This window comes from Dendrobates tinctorius, unplaced genomic scaffold, assembly GCF_039654945.1.
Source record: "Dendrobates tinctorius isolate UK_male_01 unplaced genomic scaffold, ASM3965494v1 ptg000038l, whole genome shotgun sequence".
NCBI classification, from domain to species: domain Eukaryota; kingdom Metazoa; phylum Chordata; class Amphibia; order Anura; family Dendrobatidae; genus Dendrobates; species Dendrobates tinctorius.
This window is the reverse complement of record NW_027361706.1, coordinates 16,029,365-16,055,818: the sequence shown is the minus strand read 5'-3', so window position 1 is coordinate 16,055,818 and position 26,454 is coordinate 16,029,365. Positions and strand designations below refer to the sequence as shown.

General features: G+C 40.7%; 1 protein-coding gene across 2 annotated transcripts in view; it reads right to left on the bottom strand.

The window, feature by feature from the left end:
* The window catches only part of SLC6A1 (solute carrier family 6 member 1), a 245,090-nt gene that overhangs the window by 97,804 nt on the left and 120,832 nt on the right, over window positions 1–26,454 (bottom strand). For both annotated transcript variants that reach the window (XM_073574237.1, XM_073574236.1), the window contains 3 exons: window positions 2,710–2,841; window positions 1,080–1,180; window positions 70–179 (listed from right to left, as the gene is read on the bottom strand). In XM_073574237.1, coding sequence (XP_073430338.1) covers window positions 70–179; window positions 1,080–1,180; window positions 2,710–2,841 — 343 coding nt within the window. The remainder of the gene's footprint in view (window positions 1–69; window positions 180–1,079; window positions 1,181–2,709; window positions 2,842–26,454) is intronic.

Sequence of the window (26,454 nt, the reverse complement as noted above, 5' to 3'; positions counted from 1 at the left end):
TATATAACACGTGCTACAATCTGAATCATCGAGCTATAAATGTATTATATTCTCCAAAAAAGCACTTACTCCCAAAATTCAGTCACAGCGCTGGTCATGTTTGTTGTGTTGATTATGGAATAATTGGAGAAGCAACGCTCTGTGTTCCAGGCATTGTCACAATGTTTCCAAGGTAAAACCTATATTTAAAAAAAAAATGCAATTGCTTTATTTATTTTTTATGCATTTATTTCAAATGTATTACATTTTTATTACAATGTAAAGAAGCAAAAAAAAACAGTCTGGTGCCGGGGCGCCTGAAAAATATACCATGTACTAAAATGGCTTGATAAAAAAAGTTTTTTATTCTACATATAGCAAGTAAAAACAACACGTTTCGGCTCAAACCAAAACGCGTTGTTTTTACATGGTATATGTAGAATAAAAAAACATCTTAGGCTACTTTCACACTTGCGTTAGGAGGCGCAGCGTGTACTTGGCGTGAAGTTCTTCCCCCTGTCGCCCCCCTCCGGTCAGTCTATGGGCGCATGACGTTGCATGCAATCTGCGTACCCTATATTTAGTGTTGGGTACACAAGCCATGCGCTGGTATGCTTATGCACCCTTTTGGCACAGCACCGAGCACACCAAAATGCAACACGGTGCTTTTGGTGCACGTCGGCACAGCGCCAAAAGGGCGCATGCACCGGCAAAAGCATACCAGCGCACGACCTGCATACCCAAAGCTAAATATAGGGTACGCAGGTTGCATGCAGCGTCATGCGCCCATAGGAGGAGCTGATCGGAAGGGGCACAGCAGGGGCGGAGCTTCACGCCGAGTGCAGGCTGCGCCTCCTAACGCAAGTGTGAAAGTAGCCTTATAAAAACCAAAATGCCTGTGAATGGGATAGAAATCTATTCATCTTTTGAGATCAGTATCTCTTTCATATATCAGACTGTGGCACAGGAAACCTGCGAGATCCACTTCATACATAGCGTAAAGGTAATGTCTACAAGTAGGTTATCGGAAAATGTCTAGAGAATCCAGAACATCATTACTAAAACTAACATACTAGCAAAGAGATACATAAAATACTTACTGTTGTGAATGAGTTATATAGATAATATATAGCCCAGGATATGATAACAATGTAGTAAATGTTTAGCCAGAAAGACAGAACTGCAGCAGCAAGTCCGACACCTATGGGCAGAACAGTAAAGTTATGTGTACAACAATTAATCCAACTATTAATTAGAAATATTAATATTACTTGATTGCTTTAATCAAATTTAAACAAAATGAGATTGTTCACCAAAAAATAAAGTAATAGTCTCCTAATGGGTTTGGTGGAGTTTTTCAGATTTTGAAGAATCTAGGTACTTTCTTCCAGAATCAGTTCCACACAGGTCTGTCGGTTGTTTTTATTAGAGCAGCTTTATTTTTTCCCAAAAATTCTGGTCAGTGATTTTATGCACAAACCACCATGTGGCTGTTTATTTTTTTTTTAAAGCTGTATATTCCTAATAATATATAACCTCTTTAGGTTTTGTTCAACCAAAGCATTGTTAAAAAGAACTTCACTAGAGTTTTTGATGTGTGCGAGAAAAATAAATCTGCCCATTGTTTCCCCATCCTGTTAAACCTAATTGACATCTACTTATACTGTATATTTAAAACACTGTACTGTGTAAAAGTTTTAGGCAGGTGTGGTAAAAAGGCAGTTAGATAAAAAAAATTCTTTCAAAAAAAGAATTATTAACAGTTTATGTTTATGTCAATTAACAAAATGCTAAATGAATAAATAAAATATAAATATAAATCAGATCAATATTTGGTGTAAACCCCTTTTGTGAAATTGTATTTAGCAGAAATTCTGCTGCTTTAAAGGCAGTTTTTGAAGAAACTCAGCAGGGAGGTTGTTCCAAACATCTTGGAGAACTGATCACAGATCTTCTGTGGATGTCGGTGGTTCAAATTCTTCTGTCTCTTCATGTAGTCTCACACAGATTCAATGATGTTGAGATCTGGGCTCTGGCATGCCATATCATCAATTTCAGGATATCTTGATCTTTGCGCTGAAGATAATTTGTAACGACATTGGCTGTACATTTGGGGTCATTGTCCCGCTACAGAATAAATTTGGAGCCAATTTGTCGCCTCCCTCATAGTAGTAAATGATGGATAAGTATCTGCCTGCATTTCTCAGCATGGAGGAGACCATTAATCTTGACCAAATCTGCAATTTCCTGAAAGGCAGTGCCAAACACACAAGCATCCTCCACCATGCTTCACTGTTGTGAAAGTAAAATTTCTCTGGAATATATGAAGATACAGAAGGATCTGTGCAAGCCTACATTCACAGAAGATCTGTGGTTAGTTCTTCAAGATGTCTGGAATAACTTACCTGCTGAATTTCTCAAAAAAACTTGCTAGAAGTGTAATGTGAAGAATTAATGCTGTTTTGAAATCAAAGGGCAGTCACACCAAATACTTATCTGATTTAGATGAACTATGGACACTTCTATTTTAAAAGCAACCCTACTATGCTGCTTTTTTACAAACCTTCCTCAGACATATGGGAATTTTAATCATGGCAACCAATATATACAGTATACCATACAGTATATAATTTGCATGTATGTTACAATTCAGTGTTTGACAAAGTCAATAGAAAATCGCAAATCAATAAAATTATCACGTGACAAACAACAGTGATAAAACACACATACCTTTAAACATTGGCGCAAGCCTCCATACTCCAAGACCTCCGATAGATGTGTATTGCCCCAAGGAACATTCCAAGAGGAACAGCGGAACCCCCGCAAAAATCAGTGTTAAGAAATATGGAATAAGAAATGCCCCTGGAAAAAAATAAATTAAAGATAAAAATTCTGTTGACACCAAAAAAAATAATAATTACATGATAATCCATAACATTATGTGCTTTTATATAATCAGTCATGTTAGTGTACAGTGGATAAAAAAGTGTACTCACCTCTGTTAAAATGCTAGATTTTTGTCATGTAAAACAAAACATACCAAGAAGAATCATTTTGGAACTTTTTCCACCTTTAATGTCACCCATAACCTGTACAATTCAATTGAAAAATAATCTGAAATCTTAAATAACTAAAATAACTAGTTTGCATAAATGTGCACACCTTTAACCAATAATTTGTTGAAGTAACTTCGAAATTATGACAGCATTCAGTATTCTTGAGTAGTAGACTATCAGCATGGCTCATCTTGAATTAGCAATTTTTGCCCACTCCCTTTGCAGTAGTGCTCCAAACCTATCAGATTTGTCTACAGTGGCCTCTTCAGGTGACCCACAGATTTTCAAATTAAGTAAGCTCTGGCTGGGTTATTCCAAAATATTGTTCTTTCGGTGACACTCTTCTTTTGTTGATTTAGAGGTATGCTTATGAACATTGTAACACTGAAAGGGGAAATTCCTTTTAGCAGAGGCCTGAAGGTTTTGTTGCAAAATTGACAAATATTTGGAACTGTTAATAATTCCCTCCACTTTGACTAAAGCCTAAGTTACATCTGCTGAAAAACCGCACAAGAGCATAATGTTGCCTTCACCATGCTTCACTGTGGGTATGGTGTTCTACTACTCTATTGGTGGTGCACAGTGTTGGCAAACATATATTTTAGAATTATGGCCAAATAGTTCAACCTTGATCTTAATAGACCATAGCACATTTTTCTACAGGCTTTTGGCAGGCTTGATGTAGATTTTGGGAGAACATAACCAGGCTTGGATGCTCTTTGTAAGAAAAGACTTCCGTCTTGCCAACTTACCCACAGAACAAACATGAAAAATTTGGGAGCTTGTAGTCATATGGAATATACACAATCAGTACTTGTCAAAAATTACTGCAGCTTCCTTAATGTTTTTGCAGGCTTCTTGGCACCCCCCCAGATCAATCTCCATCTTGTGTTTTCATCAAGTTTTTTTAGCAATATGCAGTTCTAAGTAATGTCACTGTTGTTCCAAATCTTCATGATATAGCAATTTTCCATTTCTCTTCGTTTTTGTTTTTCCCTACCCTTCTTCCTAGAGCCATAACTTTTTTTACATTTTTTCCATCAATAAAGCCATATCGGGGCTTCTTTTTGTTGGATGAGTTTTACTTTTCGCGTGACACTGGAGAACGGGAACAAAATGCCAAATGTGTTGAAACTGCAAAAAAAGTGCATTTCCACAGTTGTTTGGGGGTATTTTTATTTACCATATTCACTAAATAATAAAACTAATCTGGCATTATGATTCTTCAGGTGAGCATGAGTACGTAGATACCAAACATGTATAGGGTTTTTATTATTTAAGTGGCAAAACAATTGCAAATTTATTAAAAAAATTCTTATTAGGCCGTTCACGGATTGTTTTAGTTGACTTTATATTGTGATAGAGCAGAATTTTAGGAGTTCAGCTATACCAAATATGTGCATTTTTTATTGTTTTATTTTTAACTGAGCAAAATTAAAGGCGATTTGAACTTTTGTGCTTTTTTATATATGTTTAATTTTTTTCCCACTTTTTTCTGTATTTAATAGTTCAATTAGGGCACTTAAGGCGACGATCGTCCAATCGTTTGTACTATATATAGTAGGGCCACCAGTTGGCTTTCACGGGAGGATCGTAATGAGTCACCAGCAGACCCCCAGCTGCCATGACAACCCATTGACACCCTGTGATCATGTCAAGGGCCTGCCTGTGGAAATTTGCAATGACGAGAGCCCCTGCCGACACATGTTAAATCTCGCTGTCATAGATTGACAGTGGAATTTAACAGCTTAACAGATTAAATCAGCCATCTTGCGCGGAGAAAGATGTGGGATTGCATCAAAGGCAGGGACACTGCCTTTTTTACGACCATCTTCAAAGAGTTCCATGGTATATCTAATGCCCTGGAAATTTTTTTGTATCCTTTTCCTGACTGATAACTTTCAACAATGAGATCCCTTTGCTGTGTTGTAGGCTATTTATGGACCATGGCTTTTGCAGTAAAATACAAGTGAGAAAATGTCAATCTTCCTACTAGAACAACTCAACTTTATATGGAGTTTTTCGGAATCGCTGTAAATAAAGGCAGCAGTATACTGATTGATTACTATTAAATTTAAGTTTATATCTGATTGGCTAATTCTGAACATAACTATGTCCCCAAATTGAAGATGGTGCTCACACTTATTCAACCACATTATTTAGCTTTGTTATTTTCGTTTTCCACTTCAAAATTATTTCAGTTTATTTGTCAATAGATTTGCACAAATTATGGGTGACATTAAAGGTGGAAAAAAGTTTGTAAATCATTCTCCTTGGTATAATTTTTTTTTACATGATAAAAACCTTGCATTTTAAAGAGGGTGTGTAGACTTTCTCAATCCATGTGTATGTTGTTTAAACAAACATTTTGAACTAACATTTTGAATTCTGTTTTACTTTTTCAATTTAGATATCACATTATTACAGAAGCTATTAGGTAATTCTAAGAGCTCAATCACACATTCTGATCTGCAATATTAATGCCTTAACCCCCAAGGGTGGTTTGCACGTTCATGACCGGGCCAATTTTTACAATTCTGACCACTGTCCCTTTATGAGGTAATAACTCTGAAATGCTTCCATGGATCCCGGTGATTCTGACATTGTTTTCTCGTGACATATTGTACTTCATGTTAATGGTAAAATTTCATTCAAATAACTTGCGTTCATTTGTGAAAAAAAACGGAAATTTAGCGAAGATTTTTAAAATTTTGCAATTTTCCAAATATGAATTTTTATGCCCTTAAATCACAGAGATATGGCACACAAAAAAATTAATAAGTAACATTTCCCACATGTTTACTTTACATCAGCACAATTTTGGAACCAAAATTTTTTTTTGTTAGGAAGTTATAAGGGTTAAAAGTTGACCAGCGGTTTCTCATTTTTGCAACACCATTTTATTTTTACGGACCACATCACATTTGAAGCCACTTTGAGGGGTCTATATGATAGAAAATACCCAAAAGTGACACCATTCTAAAAACTGCACCCCTTCAGGTGCTCAAAACCACATTCAAGAAGTTTATTAACCCTTCAGGTGCGTCACAGGAATTTTTTGAATATTTAAAAAAATGGACATTTAACTTTTTTTCACAAAAAAAATACTTCAGGTTCAATTTTTTTTTATTTTACCAAGGGTAACAGGAGAAAATGGACTGCAAAAGTTATTGTGCAGTTTGTCTGGAGTACGCTGATACCTGATAAGTGGGGGGAACCACTGTTTTGGCGCATGGCAGAGCTCGGAAGGGAAGAAGCGCCGTTTGACATTTTCAATGCAAAATTGGCTGGAATTCAGATCGGACGCCATGTCACGTTTGGAGAGCCCCTGATGTACATAAACAGTGGAAACCCCCCACAAGTGACCCCATTTTGGAAACTAGACCCCCCAAGGAACTTATCTAGATATGTGGTGAGAACTTTGAACCCCCAAGGACTTCACAGAAGTTTATAACGTACAGTCGTACAATTAAAAAATCATATTTTTTCCACAAAAATGATCTTTTCACCCTCAATTCTTATTTTTCCAAGGGTAACAGGACCCTAAAAGTTATTGTGCAATTTGTCCTGAGTGCGCTGATACCCCACATGTGGGGGTAAAACACTATTTGGGCGCATGGCAGAGCTCGGAAGGAAAGCAGCGCCATTTGACGTTTTTGGCTGGAATTGAGATCGGACACCATGTTGGATTTGGAAAGCCCCTGATGTACCAAAACAGTGAAAACCCCCCACAAATGACACCATTTTGGAAACTAGACCCCCTAAGGAACTTATCTAGATGTGTGGGGAGCACTTTGAACCCCCCTGTGCTTCACAGAAGTTTATAATGCCCGGGCGTGAAAATAAAAAAATCGTATTTTTTCCACAAACATGAACTTTTAGTCACCAATTTTTTTATTTTCCCAAGGGTACCAGGAGAAATTGGACCACAAAAGTTGTTGTCCAATTTGTCCTGAGTACGCTGATACCTCATATGTGGGAGAAAACTACTGTATGGGCACACGTCAGGGCTCGGAAGGGAAGTAGTGACGTTTTGGAATGCAGACTTTGATGGAATGGTCTGCGGGTGTCATGTTGCATTTGGAGAGCCCCTAATGTACCTAAACAGTGGAAACCCCCACAAATGACACCATTATGGAAACTAGACCCCTAAGGAGCTTATCTAGATGTGTTGGGAGCACTTTGAAACCCCCTGTGCTTCACAGAAGTTTATAATGCCCGGGCGTGAAAATAAAAAAGTCGTATTTTTTCCACAAACATGATCATTTAGTCCCCAATTTTTTATTTTCCCAAGGGCAACAGGAGAAATTGGATCCCAAAAGATGCTGTCCAATTTGTCCTGAGTACGCTGATACCTCATATGTGGGAGAAAACTACTGTATGGGCACACGTCGGGGCTCGGAAGGGAAGTAGTGATGTTTTGGAATGCAGACTTTGATGGAATGGTCTGCGGGTGTCATGTGCGTTTGGAGAGCCCCTGATGTACCTAAACTATTGAAACTCCCCACAAGTGACCCCATTTTGGAAACTAGACCCCCCACGGAACTTATCTAGATGTATGGTGAGCACTTTGAATGCCCATGTGCTTCAAAGAAGTTTATAACACCCGGGCGTGAAAATAAAAAAATCATTTTTTTCCATAAAAATGATATTTTTGCCCCCATTTTTTATTTTCCTAAAGGTAACAGGAGAAATTGGACCCCAAAATTTGTTTTGCAATTTGTCCTGAGTAGGCTGATACCCCATATGTGGGGGTAAAACAGTGTTTGGGCGTATGGCAGAGCTTGGAAGGGAAGGAGCACCATTTGACTTTTTCAATGCAGAATTGGCTGGAATTGAGATCAGACGCCATGTTGCATTTGTAGAGCACCTGATGTGCCCAAACAGTGGAAACCCCCCAATTATAACTCCAACCCTAACCCCAACACACCCCTAACCCTAATCTCAGCCCTAACTCTAGCCCTAACCCTAACCCTAGCCCTAACCCTAGCCCTAACCCTAGCCCTAGCCCTAGCCCTAATGGGAAAATGGAAATAAATACATTTTCTTTTATTTTTTTTATTTTTCCCTAACTAATGGGGTGATAAAGGGGGGTTTGATTTACTATTTATTGTGGGTTTTTATTCTTGGCAGCTGTCACACGCTAAAATACACTTTTTATTGTAAAAATAGTTTTTGCATCACCACATATGGAGAGCTATAATTTTTCCATATTTTGACCCACCAAGTCATGTGAGGTCTTATTTTTTGCGGGACGAGTTGACGTTTTTACTGGTATCATTTTCGGGCACGTGACATCTTTTGATCGCTTTTTATTCCAATTTTTGTGACGCAGGATGAACAAAAACCAGCATTTCATGATTTTCTTTTGGGGGATACGTTTACACCGTTCCGCCTGCGGTAAAATTGATAAAGCCCTTTTATTCTTCGGGTCAGTACGGTTACAGCAATACCACATTTAGGTCTTTTTTTATGTTTTGGCGCTTTTATGCAATGAAAACAATTTTATATAAAAAATAATTATTTCTGCATCGCTTTATTCTGCGAGCTATAACTTTTTAATTTTTTTGCTGATGATGCTGTATGGCAGCTCGTTTTTTGCGGAACAAGATGACGTTTTCAGCTGTACCATGAATATTTATATGCGTCTTTTTGATCGCGCGTTATTGCACTTTTTTTTGGCGGTATGAAAGGCTACTTTCACACTTGCGTTTTTTGCTGCACGTTTGTTGCTCACACAAATGCATGAAAAAAATGCATCATGCAGTTGTGTGTGTTTTTTTGCGGGTTTTGGTGCATTTTTAAAAAAACGCATGCTTCTTTTGCGCATACGTGCGCATTACAATGCGCACGTATGCGCACCCATGGACTATAATGGGTGTTTGCTGTAAAAAAAAACGCATTGCGTGCGCATGCGTTTTTTGGGGGCGAGTCAGACGCACAAAAAATGCAACAGGATGCATTTTGTGAGCCTGAGCGCACACTACAAAGAAACGCATGCGCATGCAAACGCATACAAACGCATGTGTATGCGCACCTATGCACACCCATGTTAATGTATGGGGAAAAAACGCATGCTTTTTTTGAGCTAAAACACAGCGCAAAAAAACGCATGTGTGAAACCAGTCTAAATCATTATTTTTTGCTTAGTTTTTTATTTTTATTTTTTAAGGGGTTCGCTAAAGGGGTTAACTAGTGGGACAGTTTTATAGGGCGGGTTGTTACGGACGCAGCGATACCAAATATGTGACTTTTATTGTTTTGTTTTTTATTTCCAAAAAATGAATTTATTAGGGAATATTTTTTTTTTTTTTAATTTATTTAGTGATTTGTTTTACACTTTTTTTTTTTTTTTTAACTTTATTACATTGTCCCAAGGGGGACATACCTGTCATATGACAGATCGCTGATCTGTCACATCACAGATCACTGTGACAGATCAGCGATCTGTCACAGGCACTGCACAGGCTTTCCTCATGCCTGCGCTTTGGAGGCATGAGGAAGCCGGCTCTCTACAGGCCCCCAAAGGTCCACGTCGCCATCTTGAATTCGGGGACCTGCAGGGATGGAGCCCCCCTCAGCAGCGCTGCACATTGCACTGCTGTGGGGGGCTCAGGGAAGCACGGAGGGAGCCCCCTCCCTGCCGATGCTTCCCTTTAACCCCGGTACAACGCAATCATGTTTGATCGTGGTGTGCAAGGGGTTAACTTGTCGGGGGAGGTCCGTGACCACCCCTGACACATTGTGCCGGGTGTCAGCTGTGATAATCAGCTGACACCCAGCCGCGATCAGCGGCGCTCACCACGTGGGCGCCGCTGATCGCTATGATGTACTATCCCGTCCCTGGGAATTAAGTCCCAGGGCACATGGACGGGATAGTAGGTCACATGACAGAAAGGGGTTAACTGATAACTCATCACCAGTCATTTCATAGCCTCTTCAGGCTGGCTGACCATACTTATGATGAGCACAGAATAATCACTAATAGATCTTTCTATTCACATAGGATATCATTGTTCTTGGAAGCACGCTTTCACAGGACAATGTGCTGCCAAGAATGATGGCTTTTAAAGAATCAGTTAAAGGATTTTACCCGACAAATGGTTATTTACTTTCATTGGTTGATCTGTAGTCTGCTGACACTGCCCAAATATAAGGACAAGTGGAACGCTCAATCCCTATAATCAGACAGTGTAAATGCACCCTAAAAGCTTGCTCACATGAGCCTATAACTCGGACGAGTGCTATCTGATGTTTCTTCAGATAGCACTCGGACTAATGTTATAGTACGGGAAAGTGCAGATCTTGGCGATTGATAAAAAAAAATCGTAGCATCCTATAATCTGACTCATTCAAGTCTTTGTGTGCGTGTAAAACATTAGACTGGACTTGGATCTCACCGGAGTGCAGTCTGATTCACAAAGGCACAAACAATGGAGAAGATGGAGAAATTAAGTTCTCCATCTTCTCCATACCTGTGATACAATTCTCTCATCCGATAGAATTGGATCACAGTAAATTTACACTAGGCTCAAACTCTGATAGACAACGAGCCCAGTGTCATTTACATAATTGATCTGATTCTCTTAGGGGTACTTCACACATAGCGAGATCGTTAGCGAGATCGCTGAAACGTCACAGGTTTTGTGACGCAACGGCGACCTTGCCAGCGATCTCGCTACATGTGACACATAGCGGAGACCGCGCCCCTGCTGCGATATCGCTGATCGTGCTTGAATGTTCTAGGCCATATTTGATCGTTGGCGTCCCTCTGGCCAGCATGCATCGCTGTGTTTGACACCATAAGAACGACGAGCGACCTCGTTGGCGACTCAGAACTCATGCCTATCGAGGTCTGAGTTGTCAGAATAGCTGCTGTGAGACAAGGTCCCAATGACCGCCGAGGTCGTTATACGGATCGCCCCATCGTTACTGCGTCGTTGCGTAGATATGCCTGTTTGACAGCTTACTAGCGACCATGTAGCGACGTACCAGCGATCCTTACCAGGTCGTATCGTTGTCGGGATCGCTGGAGCATCGCTATGTGTAATGGGACCCTTAGAAGAAAGAATTATTTCTCATGTGACCAGAGTGTACGTTACTAGATCGACGGGTCAGGATCCTCCTCTTTTGACTTCAGCAGAGAGAAGTTATAAAGAATGTCTCAGATAACATCTTGATTTGTAAAGATACTGTGTAATGCTTCATTTGGTAAGAGAAAGAAGCAGCAAACTCCTTAATTATCGTGTATTTCCACAGAACATGTGTAAGCATCAAAGTATCCTGATTCAGGGGGACACTTAAAACCAAGAAAAAAAGAGGCCTGCAGTATTTCACCTTTATTATTCACCAGGTGCAACGGTTTAACCACAAGGATGTTTGTCAAGCATAGTACTACATGTGAACTGCATTTCCCTATATAGACCCTTAAATCACCATTATCCAATCAAATAAACAATCAGATGACCAATCACAAAATTGATTAAAAAAAAGTTCTATAAATATCATTATCTTCACAATTCAATAATGAACATAACTATGACATTATTACCACCTGCAACAACTTGAAGTCACGTGCCATTTAGACTACCCTTCTATTGAGGGAAGCCATGCGCCTCTATTCGGCACATGACCAGAAGTAAGAAAATCTCGTCAATTTACATCACTGCCATCCCGCACCGAGAATTCCAGGAAATAGTCACACACTGTCATGATAGAGTGGCTGCAAACTTTTGTTTTGAGCCTGGACAAGTCTTTTCAGAAACAATACATGATGACCCCAATTAATTAAAATATTAATATTGTTACAATATTTTTATGAATACTGTTCAATTAAATCAAACAAAGCATAGTTAAAGGGAGTCTATCAGCATAAAATGACTATTCAAACCAAGAGCTAGGTTCAGGCTTGGCATGGCAAAATTATTTAGTGCACCTTGTTACCTACTCATTTTACAACTTTCTTAACTGTTTTCTGGCTGCATTAAAGTTATAGCCATCAATCAAAGAAGTACAGGGCATACACAGATGTAAACCAAGAAGGGGTGAAGGTGAACTGAACAGCTCAGCCATGCTAATGGCTGCCATTGACCCATCGCAACGCATGCTGTAAAGCGGCATGGGTTCACGACATGCCGTCAATCAGTGACAGAGCCTCGGACGTGGGCTGCAGCATCTGAGGCTCCGTCACCGCTAGCACAGATGAATCATCTGCGCTAGCGGGTATAGCATAATGCGATCGCGTTATGCTATACCGTTTAACCAGCCCGTCAACGATATGCGTTGAACGGGCTGGTTAAACGCAATGTGAACCTGGCCTTACAGCTATCAGAATGCTGCAACAAAAAAATCAAATGTTTGTTTTGTTGTAAAAATGGACAAATTGCACGGACCTATAGAATAAAGTTAGTTACTACAACAAGGTCAGAAAGGTTGGAGACCTCCGTACTATATGATAGATAGCGCAAAAAAAATGAGAAAGAAAAAAAAATTGCACAGTTGAAATATTGTTTTGTCTTCGCAAAAAGAAAAAAAAAATACTTTTTTCAACAAATTTTAAGCATCCCAAATTGCATTATTAAAAATGTAACACATCCTGTAAATGAAACCATTCCCTTACATGGCTACATTGACTGAAAAATTTAAACAGCGATAGCTTTGGCATAACTAATAAAATAATGAGAATCCTTATGGATAAGATATTTTTCGGACTTACTGTGCGCTGCTTGACAAAGTTCAGTAATACACCATAAAGGGGTTAAAACGTTTATTTCCCAATGCATTTCGAAGTTTCTAATACTTCTTCCTCAGGGGATGACATGAAGTGAACAGATACAGCCCTCTCCAGTTATATACATACAATATTTGAAATTGGGCGCCAAAAGCACATGTGATAGTGGGAGAAATGTCAGAGTTCAAGGGTTAGAACAGCGCAAAGTATATTAATCCATTTGCAATCATATTAATACATTTGCAATCATATTAATACATTTGCAATCATATTAAATGCTTTTTCTTTTGTTTCTTATTGATTGCAAATGTATTAATATGATTGCAAATGGATTAATATACTTTGCACTGTTCTAACCCTTGAACTCTGACATTTGTCCCACTATCACATGTGCTTTTGGCGCCCAATTTCAAATATTGTAGGTATATAACTGGAGAGGGCTGTATCTGTTCACTTCATGTCATCCCCTGAGGAAGAAGTATTAGAAACTTCGAAATGCGTTGGGAAATAAACGTTTTAACCCCTTTATGGTGTATTACTGAACTTTGTCAAGCAGCGCACAGTAAGTCCGAAAAATATCTTATCCATAAGGATTCACATTGGCGGTCACGAAGTGGACCTTCGGGCGTGCAGCAGCTGACAGTCGACTTATGTGCTCTTTTCTCTCCTGGAATAGGTGAGTAAATCTCTTATCAATTATTCCTAACATCAACCGGATAAGACCCTATTGCGCTTTCTTATTTCCTCAGCCTCTTATATATTAATAAAATAATGAAAAATATTTGTTGTGCTTGGTTCTTTTATGGAGCTTGTATCGCTTTAATAATTTCTTTATAGTGAATTTGTATTTGGAGCCCTCTGTTTGACACAAGTCTGGGTCCTGCGCTGCCCCGGTCTATTTTGAGGCCTTCTGGCACATAGCGAGGTGGACTACAAGAATTAGGGACAATCTTAATTGGGTACACCTTGTCACGGTTGGATGGCTTATTATTCTCTTTTGATCAAATTAGTATTAACTAAGAACCCTTTGTTATATACATTCACTTTTGTTATTTTTTCATTTACTTACTGAAGGGTATTTGATAATTTGCTTTTATTTTAGGTTTTGTCTCTTTCATGGCCACAGTGTGGATTTGCGCCTAAACATTGCACTTATATCAACATATGTGCCGGGTGGCCCATTTCCCCTTTTCTTCAATTTTGTTTTCTGCCACTTTGGGAAAAAAACAACAGTGCCCATAAAGTAAGATTACTCCAGGTTACACTTGACAAGTCAAATCTATGACTCTAGTTTTTAGGGATCCACTGATTGATAACAACGTCTTAATGATGAGACTGTGAAAAAAGAGCTAAGTTACCAGAAATGGCAATCCGGTGACTGCTTTGGAAAAACAGAGAAAGGGCAAACATGATCCAAATGTCCAGCCAATTTTATACTGTTTGACGAGAACCTTAACTGGACAACACTCTCAAGAACTTTATTGCTGTGTGGAATCGGAGAAAAGATTATAGATAAGGCATGGTGGCAGACACAAGCAATAAATCATTCTGCTTTGGGTCACGCAACCTAGCACCGTATTAGGTGGTCAGTGTTGAGCTTAGCTGTATCTACAACGCATATTTTTAGTAACCGGAATATATAGGTCTTCAGGATAACTAAAATTTATTACTGAACTAACGGTGCAGAAGAGGCAAGGGAGCTTTGCTGCAGTTCAAAGTTTCCTTTTTCAACCTCTTGCTGCCTTCTGAACATATTTTTGTAAAACTATTGTCATCACAAGGACTTCACCTCAATTCCAAGCAAATAGTCTCAACAGTCTTATTTCAGCTGACAAAAGTCATCCCATTGTGATTACAAAATCCAAGAGGTGATGCTGGTACCAACAGAATATTGTCACATCTGTGTCTGAAAATACTGCTGCAACCCATGCCTTGGTCGCTACATTTACTGTTGTGTAGGGAAGGTGACCTGACGGACAGACTTGCAGAATAGAGAAAGGAAGGTTTGCACAGTTTAGACAGATGTCAGTTATTACAGTGGGGAAACAGCTAGGAAAGTGTAGTGGATGTGCAGTACCTTGGGTTGACCATTAGAGGGCAGGGAGGAGTGTGAGCATAGGACTTGACATCAGCTTAGGGCTTAAGAAACCGTTGATCATGGGGGGCGGAGTTAGAGGGAACCAGGAAAGATATAAATTTGAAGGAGGGTTCCAGAAAGTTCCAGTCCCCAGGGGGAGCTCAAGTGATAAGGACACTGTGACAGTTGTGGCACTGTGAGGAAAACCCAACCAGGGGGACTGAGGAGAGAGAAAGTCAGGGGGGTGGTCCTGACATAAAGTACCGCAGTATAGACGAGGCTCCGGGTGTGGGACACCGTATTTGGAACGACGTTTGACCAGTAAAATTACTGTTGGTGCATAGGCCTACGGCGGCCACAGTGACAGAGCTGTCAGAAGCGTCGCAGAGTGTAAAAGGGATGGTACGTACATATACGTCCCTGGAGAAAGTACGTATCACAAGGGGTTCTGTAACCGGAGGGTTGTGCAGAGAAGTGCGGTGTGTTGAGAGGCCGTCTGGTGGACGGCGAGAAAGCGAATAAACTTGGACCTGTTGCCCCCGAAGCTGCCTCCAGCCTATGTCTGTATGTTACTGCGCGGTATACAGAGGGACCACCCCCCAGCTCGGCCCACCGACCCTACAGTTGGATCGGTGGCAAGTGGCAGTTTGGCTTTTAGATTAGTCAGATTAGTTGTCCCTTTCTTGCCCACTGTGTTTAGCTGCAGTGAGCTGGTATGTAATTAGCTCTCTGCTGGGAGCAATGTACTGCCTTCTATATAAACACCAGCAGATAATCTCTAGTGGAGATGAGCAGATTTGTTTGGATTTTGTCCTCAAATCTGATTTTGACATAGTCGAGCCATATTCATGCCGAATATATGTCTTATGATCGGTTCCGAACATATTCGGCAATTTTTACTGCCATTGACTCTAATGACGTTCGACTGTGTACGATTCCGATCGTACTCAGAACTGAATCCGAACAAATTCGATCATCTCTAGTCTCTAGCTGCCAGTTATTTAGTTCATTCAGCTGCAGCTGTTCTCTCTGTTACTTTGCTCTTGTGTGCTGTTTTGTATTTCCCGTTCTTTGACCTTGGGCTATATTTTGACCAAGCACTTGCCTTATGATTTTGTCTCTGGTGTGACTTCTTGGTATTAATAATTTTTGTTTCTGGTTGGCTCTTTGGATGGCAGCCCTTCCGTGGAAGCTATCTGGTGGACCAGATCCCTGTACAGTGGTTACAGTAGTTAAAAGCTGAAGATCAGGGTCCCTATGGTATCTGCCATACGGAGTGGCTTGTGCCAAAGTTATCCAAGGTAGCCCTTTTGACAGAGGCACATATAAACAGCAAGGAGTAAACCAGTAATATTTTACAACTTATTTGAACATAATGGAAAGTTTGCCACCAAATGAAGAATCCCTTGGAGTAAAGTGATTTTCACAATGATGAAAACCATGTAATTTAAAGGGAATCTGTCAGCAGGTTTTTTTTTTACTGTCTAAACTGAGAGCGGCATAATGTAGAGACAGAGACTATGATTCCAGTGATGTGTCACTTACTGGGCTGATTCTAGTTTGAATAAAATCAGTGTTTTACCAACAGTAGATTATCCCTACTTGTCTCGTGCCGTGTAGTCATCCTGCTATGTGTAACCCCATCCCTATCACTGATTACCCGCTTTCTGCCTATGCACACAGATCTGTCAATCAGTGCTGTGGGTTGAAGTAGTAGAACTACAATAGTGACAATAGAGAAAATATTGATTTTATCAAAACTTCAGCAAGCAGCCCAGTAAGTGACACATCAGTAATAATAAATTTATAATAATAATAAATTTTATTTTTATAGCGCCGACATATTCCGCAGCACTTTACATTTCAGAGGGGATTTGTACAGACAATAGACATTACAGCATAACAATAATCACATATAGTAGATTATAACAAATACCAAGAGGAGTGAGGGCCCTGCTCGCAAGCTTACAGTCTATGAGGAAAGAGGTAGACACGAAAGGTGGGTGGTAACAGTTGCCCTGATTGTATGGACCAGCCATAATGTTAAGTGTGTAACAGTACAGACACAGAGGGCTAATGGATGCATAAAGCATGTGGGAACATGATGCTGGGAACCTGGTTATGGTAAAATTTTTGGCTCTGCCACACAGGGATAGGTTAGGTTAATGTGTTGAGGCGATAGGCCAGTCTGAATAAATGCGTTTTCAGGACACGCTTAAAATTGTGGGGACTGGGGACTAATCGTATTGACCTGGGAAGTGCATTCCAAAGAATTGGCGCGGCACGTGTAAAGTCTTGGAGACGGGAGTGGGAGGTTCTGACTATTGAGGATACTAACCTCAGGTCATCAGCAGAACGGAGGGCGCGGGTAGGGTGGTATACTGAAACAAGGGAGGAGATGTAGGGTGGTGCTGAGCCATGGAGGGCTTTGTGGGTGAGGGTAATAAGTTTATACTGAATTCTGGAGTGGATGGGTAGCCAGTGTAATGACTGGCACAAGGTAGAGGCATCGGTGTAACGATTGGTGAGGAATATGATCCTGGCTGCAGCATTCAAGACAGATTGGAGAGGGGAGAGTTTTGTAAGAGGGAGACCGATTAGAAGAGAGTTACAATAGTCGAGACGAGAATGAATAAGAGAAACAGTAAGAGTTTTTGCAGAGTCAAAAGTAAGAAAAGGTCGAATTCTAGAAATGTTTTTGAGGTGCAGATGACAAGAGCGAGCCAGTGATCGAATGTGGGGGGCAAAGGAAAGCTCGGAATCAAGTATGACCCCAAGACAGCGGGCATGTTGCTGGGGAGTAATAGTGGAACCACAGACGGAAATGGCAATGTCGGGTGTAGGTACATTAGTAGCGGGAGGAAACACAAGGAGTTCAGTCTTTGATAGGTTCAGTTTCAGATATAGTGAGGACATGATATTAGACACAGCGTTTAGACAATCGCCAGTGTTTTCTAGAAAGGCTGGCGTGATGTCAGGAGAAGAAGCGTATAATTGGGTGTCATCAGCATAGAGATGGTACTGGAAACCAAATCTACTGATTGTTTGACCAATAGGGGCAGTGTACAAGGAGAAGAGGAGGGGGCCTAGAACCGATCCTTGAGGGACCCCAACAGTAAGGGGAAGGTGAGAGGAGGAGGAACCGGCAAAAGAAACAGTAAAGGAGCGGTCGGAGAGATAGGAGGAGAACCAGGAGAGAACGGTGTCCTTGAGGCCAATGGAACGGAGCATAGTGAGGAGGAGCTGATGATCCACAGTGTCGAATGCTGCAGAGAGATCCAAGAGAATTAGCATGGAGTAATGACCATTTGATTTAGCTGTTAGCAGATCATTAGAGACTTTAGTGAGGGCAGTTTCAGTGGAGTGTAAAGAGCGGAAACCGGATTGGAGAGGGTCGAGAACAGAGTTTTCTGAGAGATAGCGGATAAGACGGGAGTGGACCAGGCGTTCCAGGAGTTTAGAGATGAAGGGAAGATTAGAGACAGGTCTATAGTTAGCGGCACAATTTTGGTCGAGGGATGGTTTTTTAAGTAGTGGATGTATGATGGCATGCTTAAATGAGGAGGGAAAAATACCAGAAGAGAGAGAGAGGTTAAATATTTTAGTTAGGTGAGGGGTGACAGCAGGGGAAAGGGACTGGAGGAGATGTGACGGAAATGGGTCACTGGTGCAAGTAGTTGGGCGAGAAGATGCAAGGAGCCTGCTTACTTCTTCTTCTGTGACTGGTTCAAAATCAGAGAGTGAGTTAGATGCAGTGGGGGAGGGAGGACAGTGCATGGTATGAGGGGATTTGGAGATAATTTCCTGTCGGATCTGGTCAATTTTTTCTTTGAAGTAATTGGCCAGATCGTCAGCTCGGAGCTCAGTGGTTGGGGCCTGTACTCTTGGATTGAGTAGAGAATGAAAAGCGTCAAAGAGACGTTTCGGGTTATTAGACAGTGAGATGATGAGGGTGTTGAAATAGGTTTGTTTGGAGAGGTGAAGGGCAGTGTTGTATGTTCTAAGCATAAACTTAAAATGGATGAAATCTTCGTGTAGATTGGATTTTCTCCACAGACGTTCGGCGCACCTGGAGCACCGCTGCAGGAAACGTGTTTGCACCGTGTGCCAGGGTTGTCGCCGTCTGCGTTGTGGTGTTCTATTTATAGGGGGTGCAAATTCATCCAGGGCAGTTTGAAGTGTTTCATTGTAATGCTTCAATGCAGAATCAGGACATGAGTGGGAGGAGATAGGGGCCAATGAAGACTGCAAGTTCTTCAGAAGTTTCTGGGTGTTAATGGCCTGTGTGTTTCTATAAGTCTGGACAGTGGGGGTGACCTGAGCAGCCTGGCAGTTCTTTATAGAGAATGAAAGAAGATTGTGGTCAGAGAGCGGGAGAGGGGAGTTTGCAAAATCATCCACTGCACAAAGCCGAGAGAAGACCAAGTCGAGGGAGTTTCCGTCTTCATGCGTTGGAGAATTAGTAAGCTGCGAAAGGCCAAATGAGGAGGTTAGAGATAAAAGGTGAGTAGCAGATGGGGAGAGGGGAAGAGCAATGGGGATGTTGAAATCTCCCATGAGGAGGGTAGGGATGTCACAGGAGAGAAAATGTGGAAGCCAAGTGGCAAAATGATCCAGGAACTGATGGGAGGGGCCGGGAGGACGATATACCACCGCCACTCGCATGGAGAAGGGGGTGTAGAGTCTGACGGCATGGACCTCAAAAGAAGGGAAGACAAGTGAGGGTAGTTGAGGGATAACCTGAAAGGTACATTTTGGTGATAGGAGCAGACCAACGCCTCCACCAGCTCTATTGTCTGATCTTGGGGTATGAGAGAAGTGTAGTAGAATCTGTGTCTATGCCCTTACATCATGCTGGGAGATTCTCTTTAAAGAGACATTTGAATTTTTTTAAAATACATTCAGATTTCTTTGCAATATGTATTTTCTTGACTGTGAACCTTGGGTATATAAAGTAAAGGAAATATGTTCTCCTAAGTTATGGCTTGGTAAACATCTTTCCATCAAAGAGGCACCTACACCTAATCCTAAGCAATGCTGCATTTGTGCTGTTTGATTCTTCTAGTACAGAAGTACAGATTACAGTAGCAGCACAGTTTTGTGATTTTGAAAGTACCAGTCAGCCTGTAAAAATGTAAGTACCTCAGTAACATATTTGCAATATACTTAATACAACGGTGCACTCACTCAAATTACCATTGCAAATTAAGCATGTTGTACCTCTATCAGAAGTACAAGTAAATCAATGAAACTTTGTGATACACTTAAGCACCCTATACTGTATATTCACAGTGGCCTGTAGTCCATGTAATGAACTATATATTTTTTAAAAAATGGGGAATTTTTTAAAAATAATATACATACACTCAGTGGCTTGCATTAATTCCGCACTGCTTTACATAGACGTAAATTAAATTGATGGGATCAAATAATTAAAAATTGGCATGTGCATATGTATTCACCCAGTCTGCTATGAAGCCCCTAAAAATTTCCCTTGCAAGCAATTACCTTCATAAGTCCCATACTTAGTGAAAGGAAGTCAATCTGCGTGCAATCTAAGTGTCACATGGTCTGTCAGTATATACATGCCTTTTCTGAAAAGTCACAGAGGCTGCAACAACATTAAGCAAGAGGCACCACACTATGAAGACCAAGGAGATCTCCAAACAAGTCAAAGTTGTTGAGAAGTACAAGTCAGGGTTGGGTTATAAAAAATATCCTAATCTCTGGTGATCCCCCGGAGCACCATCAGATTTACAGTATTATCATCAAATGGAAAGAACATGGTACCACAACAAACTTGCCAAGAGAAAGCCGCCCACCAAAGCTATCAGCCAAAGCAAAGAGAACATTAATCAAAGAGGCAGCACAGAGACCAAAGGTAACCCTGAAGGAGCTGCAGAGTTCCCAAGCAGAGACTGGAGTATTGTCCATAAGACCACAATAAGCTGTACACTCCATAGAGGTGGCCTTTATGGAAATGTGACCAGAAAAAAGCCTTTACTTACATTAAAAATTGTAAGGCTTGTTTTGAGATTGCCACAAGACATGTGAGAGACTCCCCAAATGTATTCAGAAAGAGTCTGTGGTCAGATGAGGTCAAAATTGACATTTTTGGCCACCAGGGTAAACTATGTCTGGTGACAAACCAAAATAGCTCATCACCCCAAGAACACCATCCCCAGAGGGAAACATGGTGATGGCAGCATCATGCTGTGGAAACATTTTTCAGTAGCAGGGTCAGGAAAAATGGTCCAAGTTGAGGAGATGATGGATGGTGCGAAATACAGGGATATTCTTGAGCAAAACCTGTTTCAGTTTCTCAGTGATTTGAGATTGGGGTGGAGGTTCACCTTCCAACAAGACAATGAGCCAAAGCATAATGCTAAAGCAACATGAGTGATTTAAGGGGAAACATGTTAATGTTTTGTAGTTGGCTAGTCAAAGCCCAGATCTTAATCCAAATGAGAATCTGAGGTCAGACTTCAAGATTGTTGTTCACCACAGGAAACCATCTAACTTATATAAATGCAATATATATAGGATTATACAGGGCCACACTATTAGGTGCTTACATATTATAGCATTGCCGGTGATGATATTTTCTACTATGGGTGTTTCATTGTAACATACACTCACTGGCCACTTTATTAGGTACACCTGTCCAACTGTGTGTTAAGACTTAATTTCTAATCAGCCAATCACATGGCAGCAACTCAGTGCATTTAGGCATGTAGACATGGTCAAGACAATCTCCTGCAGTTCAAACCGAGCATCAGTATGGGGAAGAAAGGTGATTTGAGTGCCTTTGAACGTGGCATGATTGTTGGTGCCAGAAGGGCTGGTCTGAGAATTTCAGAAACTGCTGATCTACTGGGATTTTCACACACAACCATCTCTAGGGTTTACAGAGAATGGTCCGAAAAAGAAAAAAAATCCAGTGAGCGGCAGTTCTGTGGCCGGAAATGCCATGTTGATGCCAGAGGTCAGAGGAGAATGGGCAGACTGGTTCGAGCTGATAGAAAGGCAACAGTGACTCAAATTGCCACCCGTTACAACCAAGGTAGGCAGAAGAGCATCTCTGAACGCACAGTGCGTCGAACTTTGAGGCAGATGGGCTACAGCAGCAGAAGACCACACTGGGTACCACTCCTCTCAGCTAAGAACAGGAAACTGAGGATAAAATTTGCACAAGCTCATCGAAATTGGACAGTAGAAGATTGGAAAAACGTTGCCTGGTCTGATGAGTCTCGATTTCTGCTGCGACATTCGGATGGTAGGGTCAGAATTTGGCGTAAACAACATGAAAGCATGGATCCATCCTGCCTTGTATCAACGGTTCAGGCTGGTGGTGGTGGTGTCATGGTGTGGGGAATTTTTTCTGGGCACTCTTTGGGCCCCTTGGTACCAATTGAGCATCGTTGCAACGCCACAGCCTACCTGAGTATTGTTGCTGACCATGTCCATCCCTTTATGACCACAATGTACCCAACATCTGATGGCTACTTTCAGCAGGATAATGCGCCATGTCATAAAGCTCGAATCATCTCAGATTGGTTTCTTGAACATGACAATGAGTTTACTGTACTCAAATGGCCTCCTCAGTCACCAGATCTCAATCCAATAGAGCATCTTTGGGATGTGGTGGAACGGGAGATTCGCATCAGGGATGTGCAGCCGACAAATCTGCGCCAACTGTGTGATGCCATCATGTCAATATGGTCCAAAATCTCTGAGGAATGCTTCCAGCACCTTGTTGAATCTCTGCCACGAAGAATTGAGGCAGTTCTGAAGGCAAAAGGGGGTCCAACCCCTTACTAGCATGGTGTACCTAATAAAGTGGCCAGTGAGTGTATGTTGACAGATCTATATCTTTTTTATTATAAAATGATATATTTATTTCTGTAGTGACTAATAAATATTGAGAGGATGGTTACTGGATTGAAGTTATAGCATTGTTGTCACTTTCTGGTGCATTAATGCAGATTATTTTGTTTGTCAACATATGATTACTGTATATACCACACAGCCTATTATTGGTTTTAGTGTTTTAGATGTTTTTAATCAGTGTGTGCAATTTTTGTTACAATAAAGCTTTTTTCACTTTATTTTTGATCTGGTGTTTGCGCCTAGTTGTGCTGTAGGGAAGGTGACCTGACGGACGGACGTGTTAGAATAGAGAAAGATAGGTTTGCACAGTTTAGACAGGTGTCAGTTACTACAGTGGGGAAACAGCTAGGAAAGTGTAGTGGACGTGCAGTACCTTGGGTTGACCATTAGATGGCAGGGAGGAGTGTGAGCAAAGGACTTGACATCAGCTTAGAGCTTTAGAAACCGTTGGTCATGGGGGCGGAGTTACAGTGACAGGGGATCGGGAGTGCTATAAATACTGAGGGAAAGTTCCTGAAAGTTCCAGTCCCCAGGGGGAGCTCCAGTGACAGGAGGACTACGACAGTCTGTGCGCTGTGAGGAAAACCGTACCAGGGGAACTGAGGAGAGAGAACGTCAGGGGGTGGTCCTGACAGGAAGAACCGCAGAAGAGACGAGACACCGGGTGTGGGACACCGTGTTGGACACGACGACTGATCAGTGGAAGTGCTGTTGGTTTATGGGCCTGAGGCGGCCACAGTAGCAGTCCTGTCAGGAGTGTCGACGAGTGCAGAGGGGACGGTGTGTGCATACACATCCCCAGTATAGAGTACGGTGTGTAAGAAGTGGCCCTGGAAACGGAGGGCCGTGAGGTAAAGAAAGTGCGGTGTGCTCTAAGGCCGTCAGACGGATGGCGAGTGAAATAAACTTGGACCTGTTGCACCCAGAATCTGCCTCCATCTTGTCTCTGTTTTATCTCTGCGCGGTAAGAAGAGGGATCACCCCCCAGCTCAGCCCACCGACCCTACAGTGCCATCTTTTTCTTTCTTCTTTCATGAGGATTTATAACTTACTACAAAATCTGAGGAATCTGCTCTAGAGATAATGAGGGTACCAGGTCTCTGAACTTACATGGATATTCGAACTATAAAACCTTTACACCACTAATCTTATCTAAGTATTCACTCTCTAAGCTCAGTTTGTTTATTTTGCCATGCCTCTGCTCTTTTTTGTGCACATATCGGTGCTTCTTCAGACGCTTTGTTATTCCATGCCAGATGAAAAGACGTAAGAAGTCTCGAAAGCTTGCTTTAAAATATCATTTGTTATACTTTATATTTACTAGTTATTAAAAGGTATCAAAACTACAAAGATTTTTAATTTGTTTTTCCCACTGAGGGCAATCTTTTCACAGTTATAGGCATGTTCTTTACATGAACTGATGCAAAGTCTCCAAAAAAAAGTGAAATTCCAGGTTGTGAGGTAACAAAGTATGAAAACTACCAAGGGGGAGAATACTTTCACATGTCACTGTGTGTGTGTGTGTGTGTGTGTATATATATATATATATATATATATATATATACACAGTGGGTATGGAAAGAATTCAAACCCCATTAAATTTTTCACTCGGTTTAATAACAACCATTTGGTAAATTCAAAAAAGTTCATTTTTTTCTCAATAATGAACACTCTGCACCCCATCTTGGCTGAAAACAAAAACAGAGATGTAGAAATTTTTGCAAATTTATTAAAAAAGAAAAACTAAAATATCACATGGTCATAAGTATTCAGACCCTTTGCTCAGACATTCATATTTAAGTCACAAGCTGTCCATTTCCTTGAAATCCTCCTTGAGATGGCTCTACTCCTTCATTGGAGTCCAGCTGTGTTTAATTAAACTGATAGGACTTGATACGGAAAGGCGCACACCTGTCTATATAAGACCTCACAGCTCACAGTGCATGTCAGACCAAATGAGGATCATGAGGTCAAAGGAACTGGCCAAGGAGCTCAGAGACAGAATTGTGGCAAGGCACAGATCTGGCCAAGGTTACAAAAGAATTTCTGCTGTACTCAAGGCTCCAACAAGGGTTTTGCCAATAAGTGTTAAATCTTGCTTGCCAGAGGGATCAAATACTTATTTCTCACTGCAAAATGCAAATAAATTTATGTAATTTAAACAATGTGATTTTCTCAATTTTATTTTTGATATTCTATTTCTCTATGTTAAAAATTAACCTACCCTTAAAGTTACAGACTGTTCATGTCTTTGTCAGCGGGCAAACTTACAAAATCAGCAAGGGAACCAAAAATTATTTCCTTCACTGTACATCTTATATTTTTGGAAATAACTCCCAATATTATATAAAGTAAATATGATACTGAAAATGTGTATCAACCAGTAAGAATACACAAGTTAAATAAGGTGTATAAAGATGATGCAAATTAAATAGAACTAATGAAAATCAATGCACATTTATTGCAACCACTCACAAAAAAAGAAATGTTCAGCTCACCAGATGAAAAAGGCTTTGAACTCCCAAGATGTGCATGGACATTGTATCCCAGTTGGAAGGACAATAAAACACATGTGAAAAAGCAGTAATCTTGTCCAGCACTCGACCTCAAAATTCCCAAGTAAAAACAGAGCTTTTTTGATCCATTAAAGGGAACCTGCCACCCGGTTAGGCCTATAGGAGTTACCGCCACCCTTCGGACCGGACCGCCCCGCAGGTGAGTATATTAAAAGTCATTTTTTCAGTTCTTCTAGGTTGGCTTGGGGGCAGATATACAGCATTATAAAATGCTGTACATCAGCCCTGAAAGGTGGTGGCCGTAACTTGTATCGGCCAAACCCGGTGACAGGTTCCCTTTAAAAGAGATACAAAAACACACAGGTTTAAACACAGGAAATCCTGAAAAAACCCTATCCGTTTAAAATTATAAATATGTACGTTTCTTAGTCCTGACCATGACTTGACTAAGAATCGTACATATTTTTGATTTGAACCACGTAAGAATTTATTTTAGGATGTCCCATTTTTAAAATTGTGTGGTTTTGTATATTTTTAATGGATCAATAAAGCTCTTTTTTATTTAAAAAAACTCTTTTTTTATTTGGGAGACCAAGTGTTGGACAAGATTACAGGGTTTTTTTTCAAATTAATTGCAGCTAGGGCTTCTACTAGGTTTGATATCATATATGAATTCTGATTGTTAATTACTAAAATTCACAATCCATCCAACAAACAAACAGATGTATTTCCAATTTAAATGGTCCCTTTCATTTCAACAAACTTTGCATAAATCAGCAGTACAAGAGACTATAATAAACTATGTAAAACATCTTATCAGAGAAATCTGCTTCTTTCACAACATTAAGGTCACTTCTTCACCTCCTCACTGCCTCCTGAACTTATTATCAAAAAACAGCTTGTCAGCTTCAGTGAAAGTAAGATGGACTGTAAGCACAATGATGTGTCAGATTACATATCGACTGTACTCTATGGAGAGATGAGGAAGGAGAAGGAGGGTAAGTTTACATCCACTAGCTCAGAGAGAACTGAAAATTATAAATAAAGCCTACAGAGAGGGCAAACGGTGAGACTTAGCAGATGCAAGTCAAGTACTAACCAGAAATATTCTTATTCTTCATGTACACATACATATTGGACAACTTATTATGAAAATGTACCTGAAGTGATAGCTGTGCTTTAAAGCACAGACTCACTTTGTGTAAA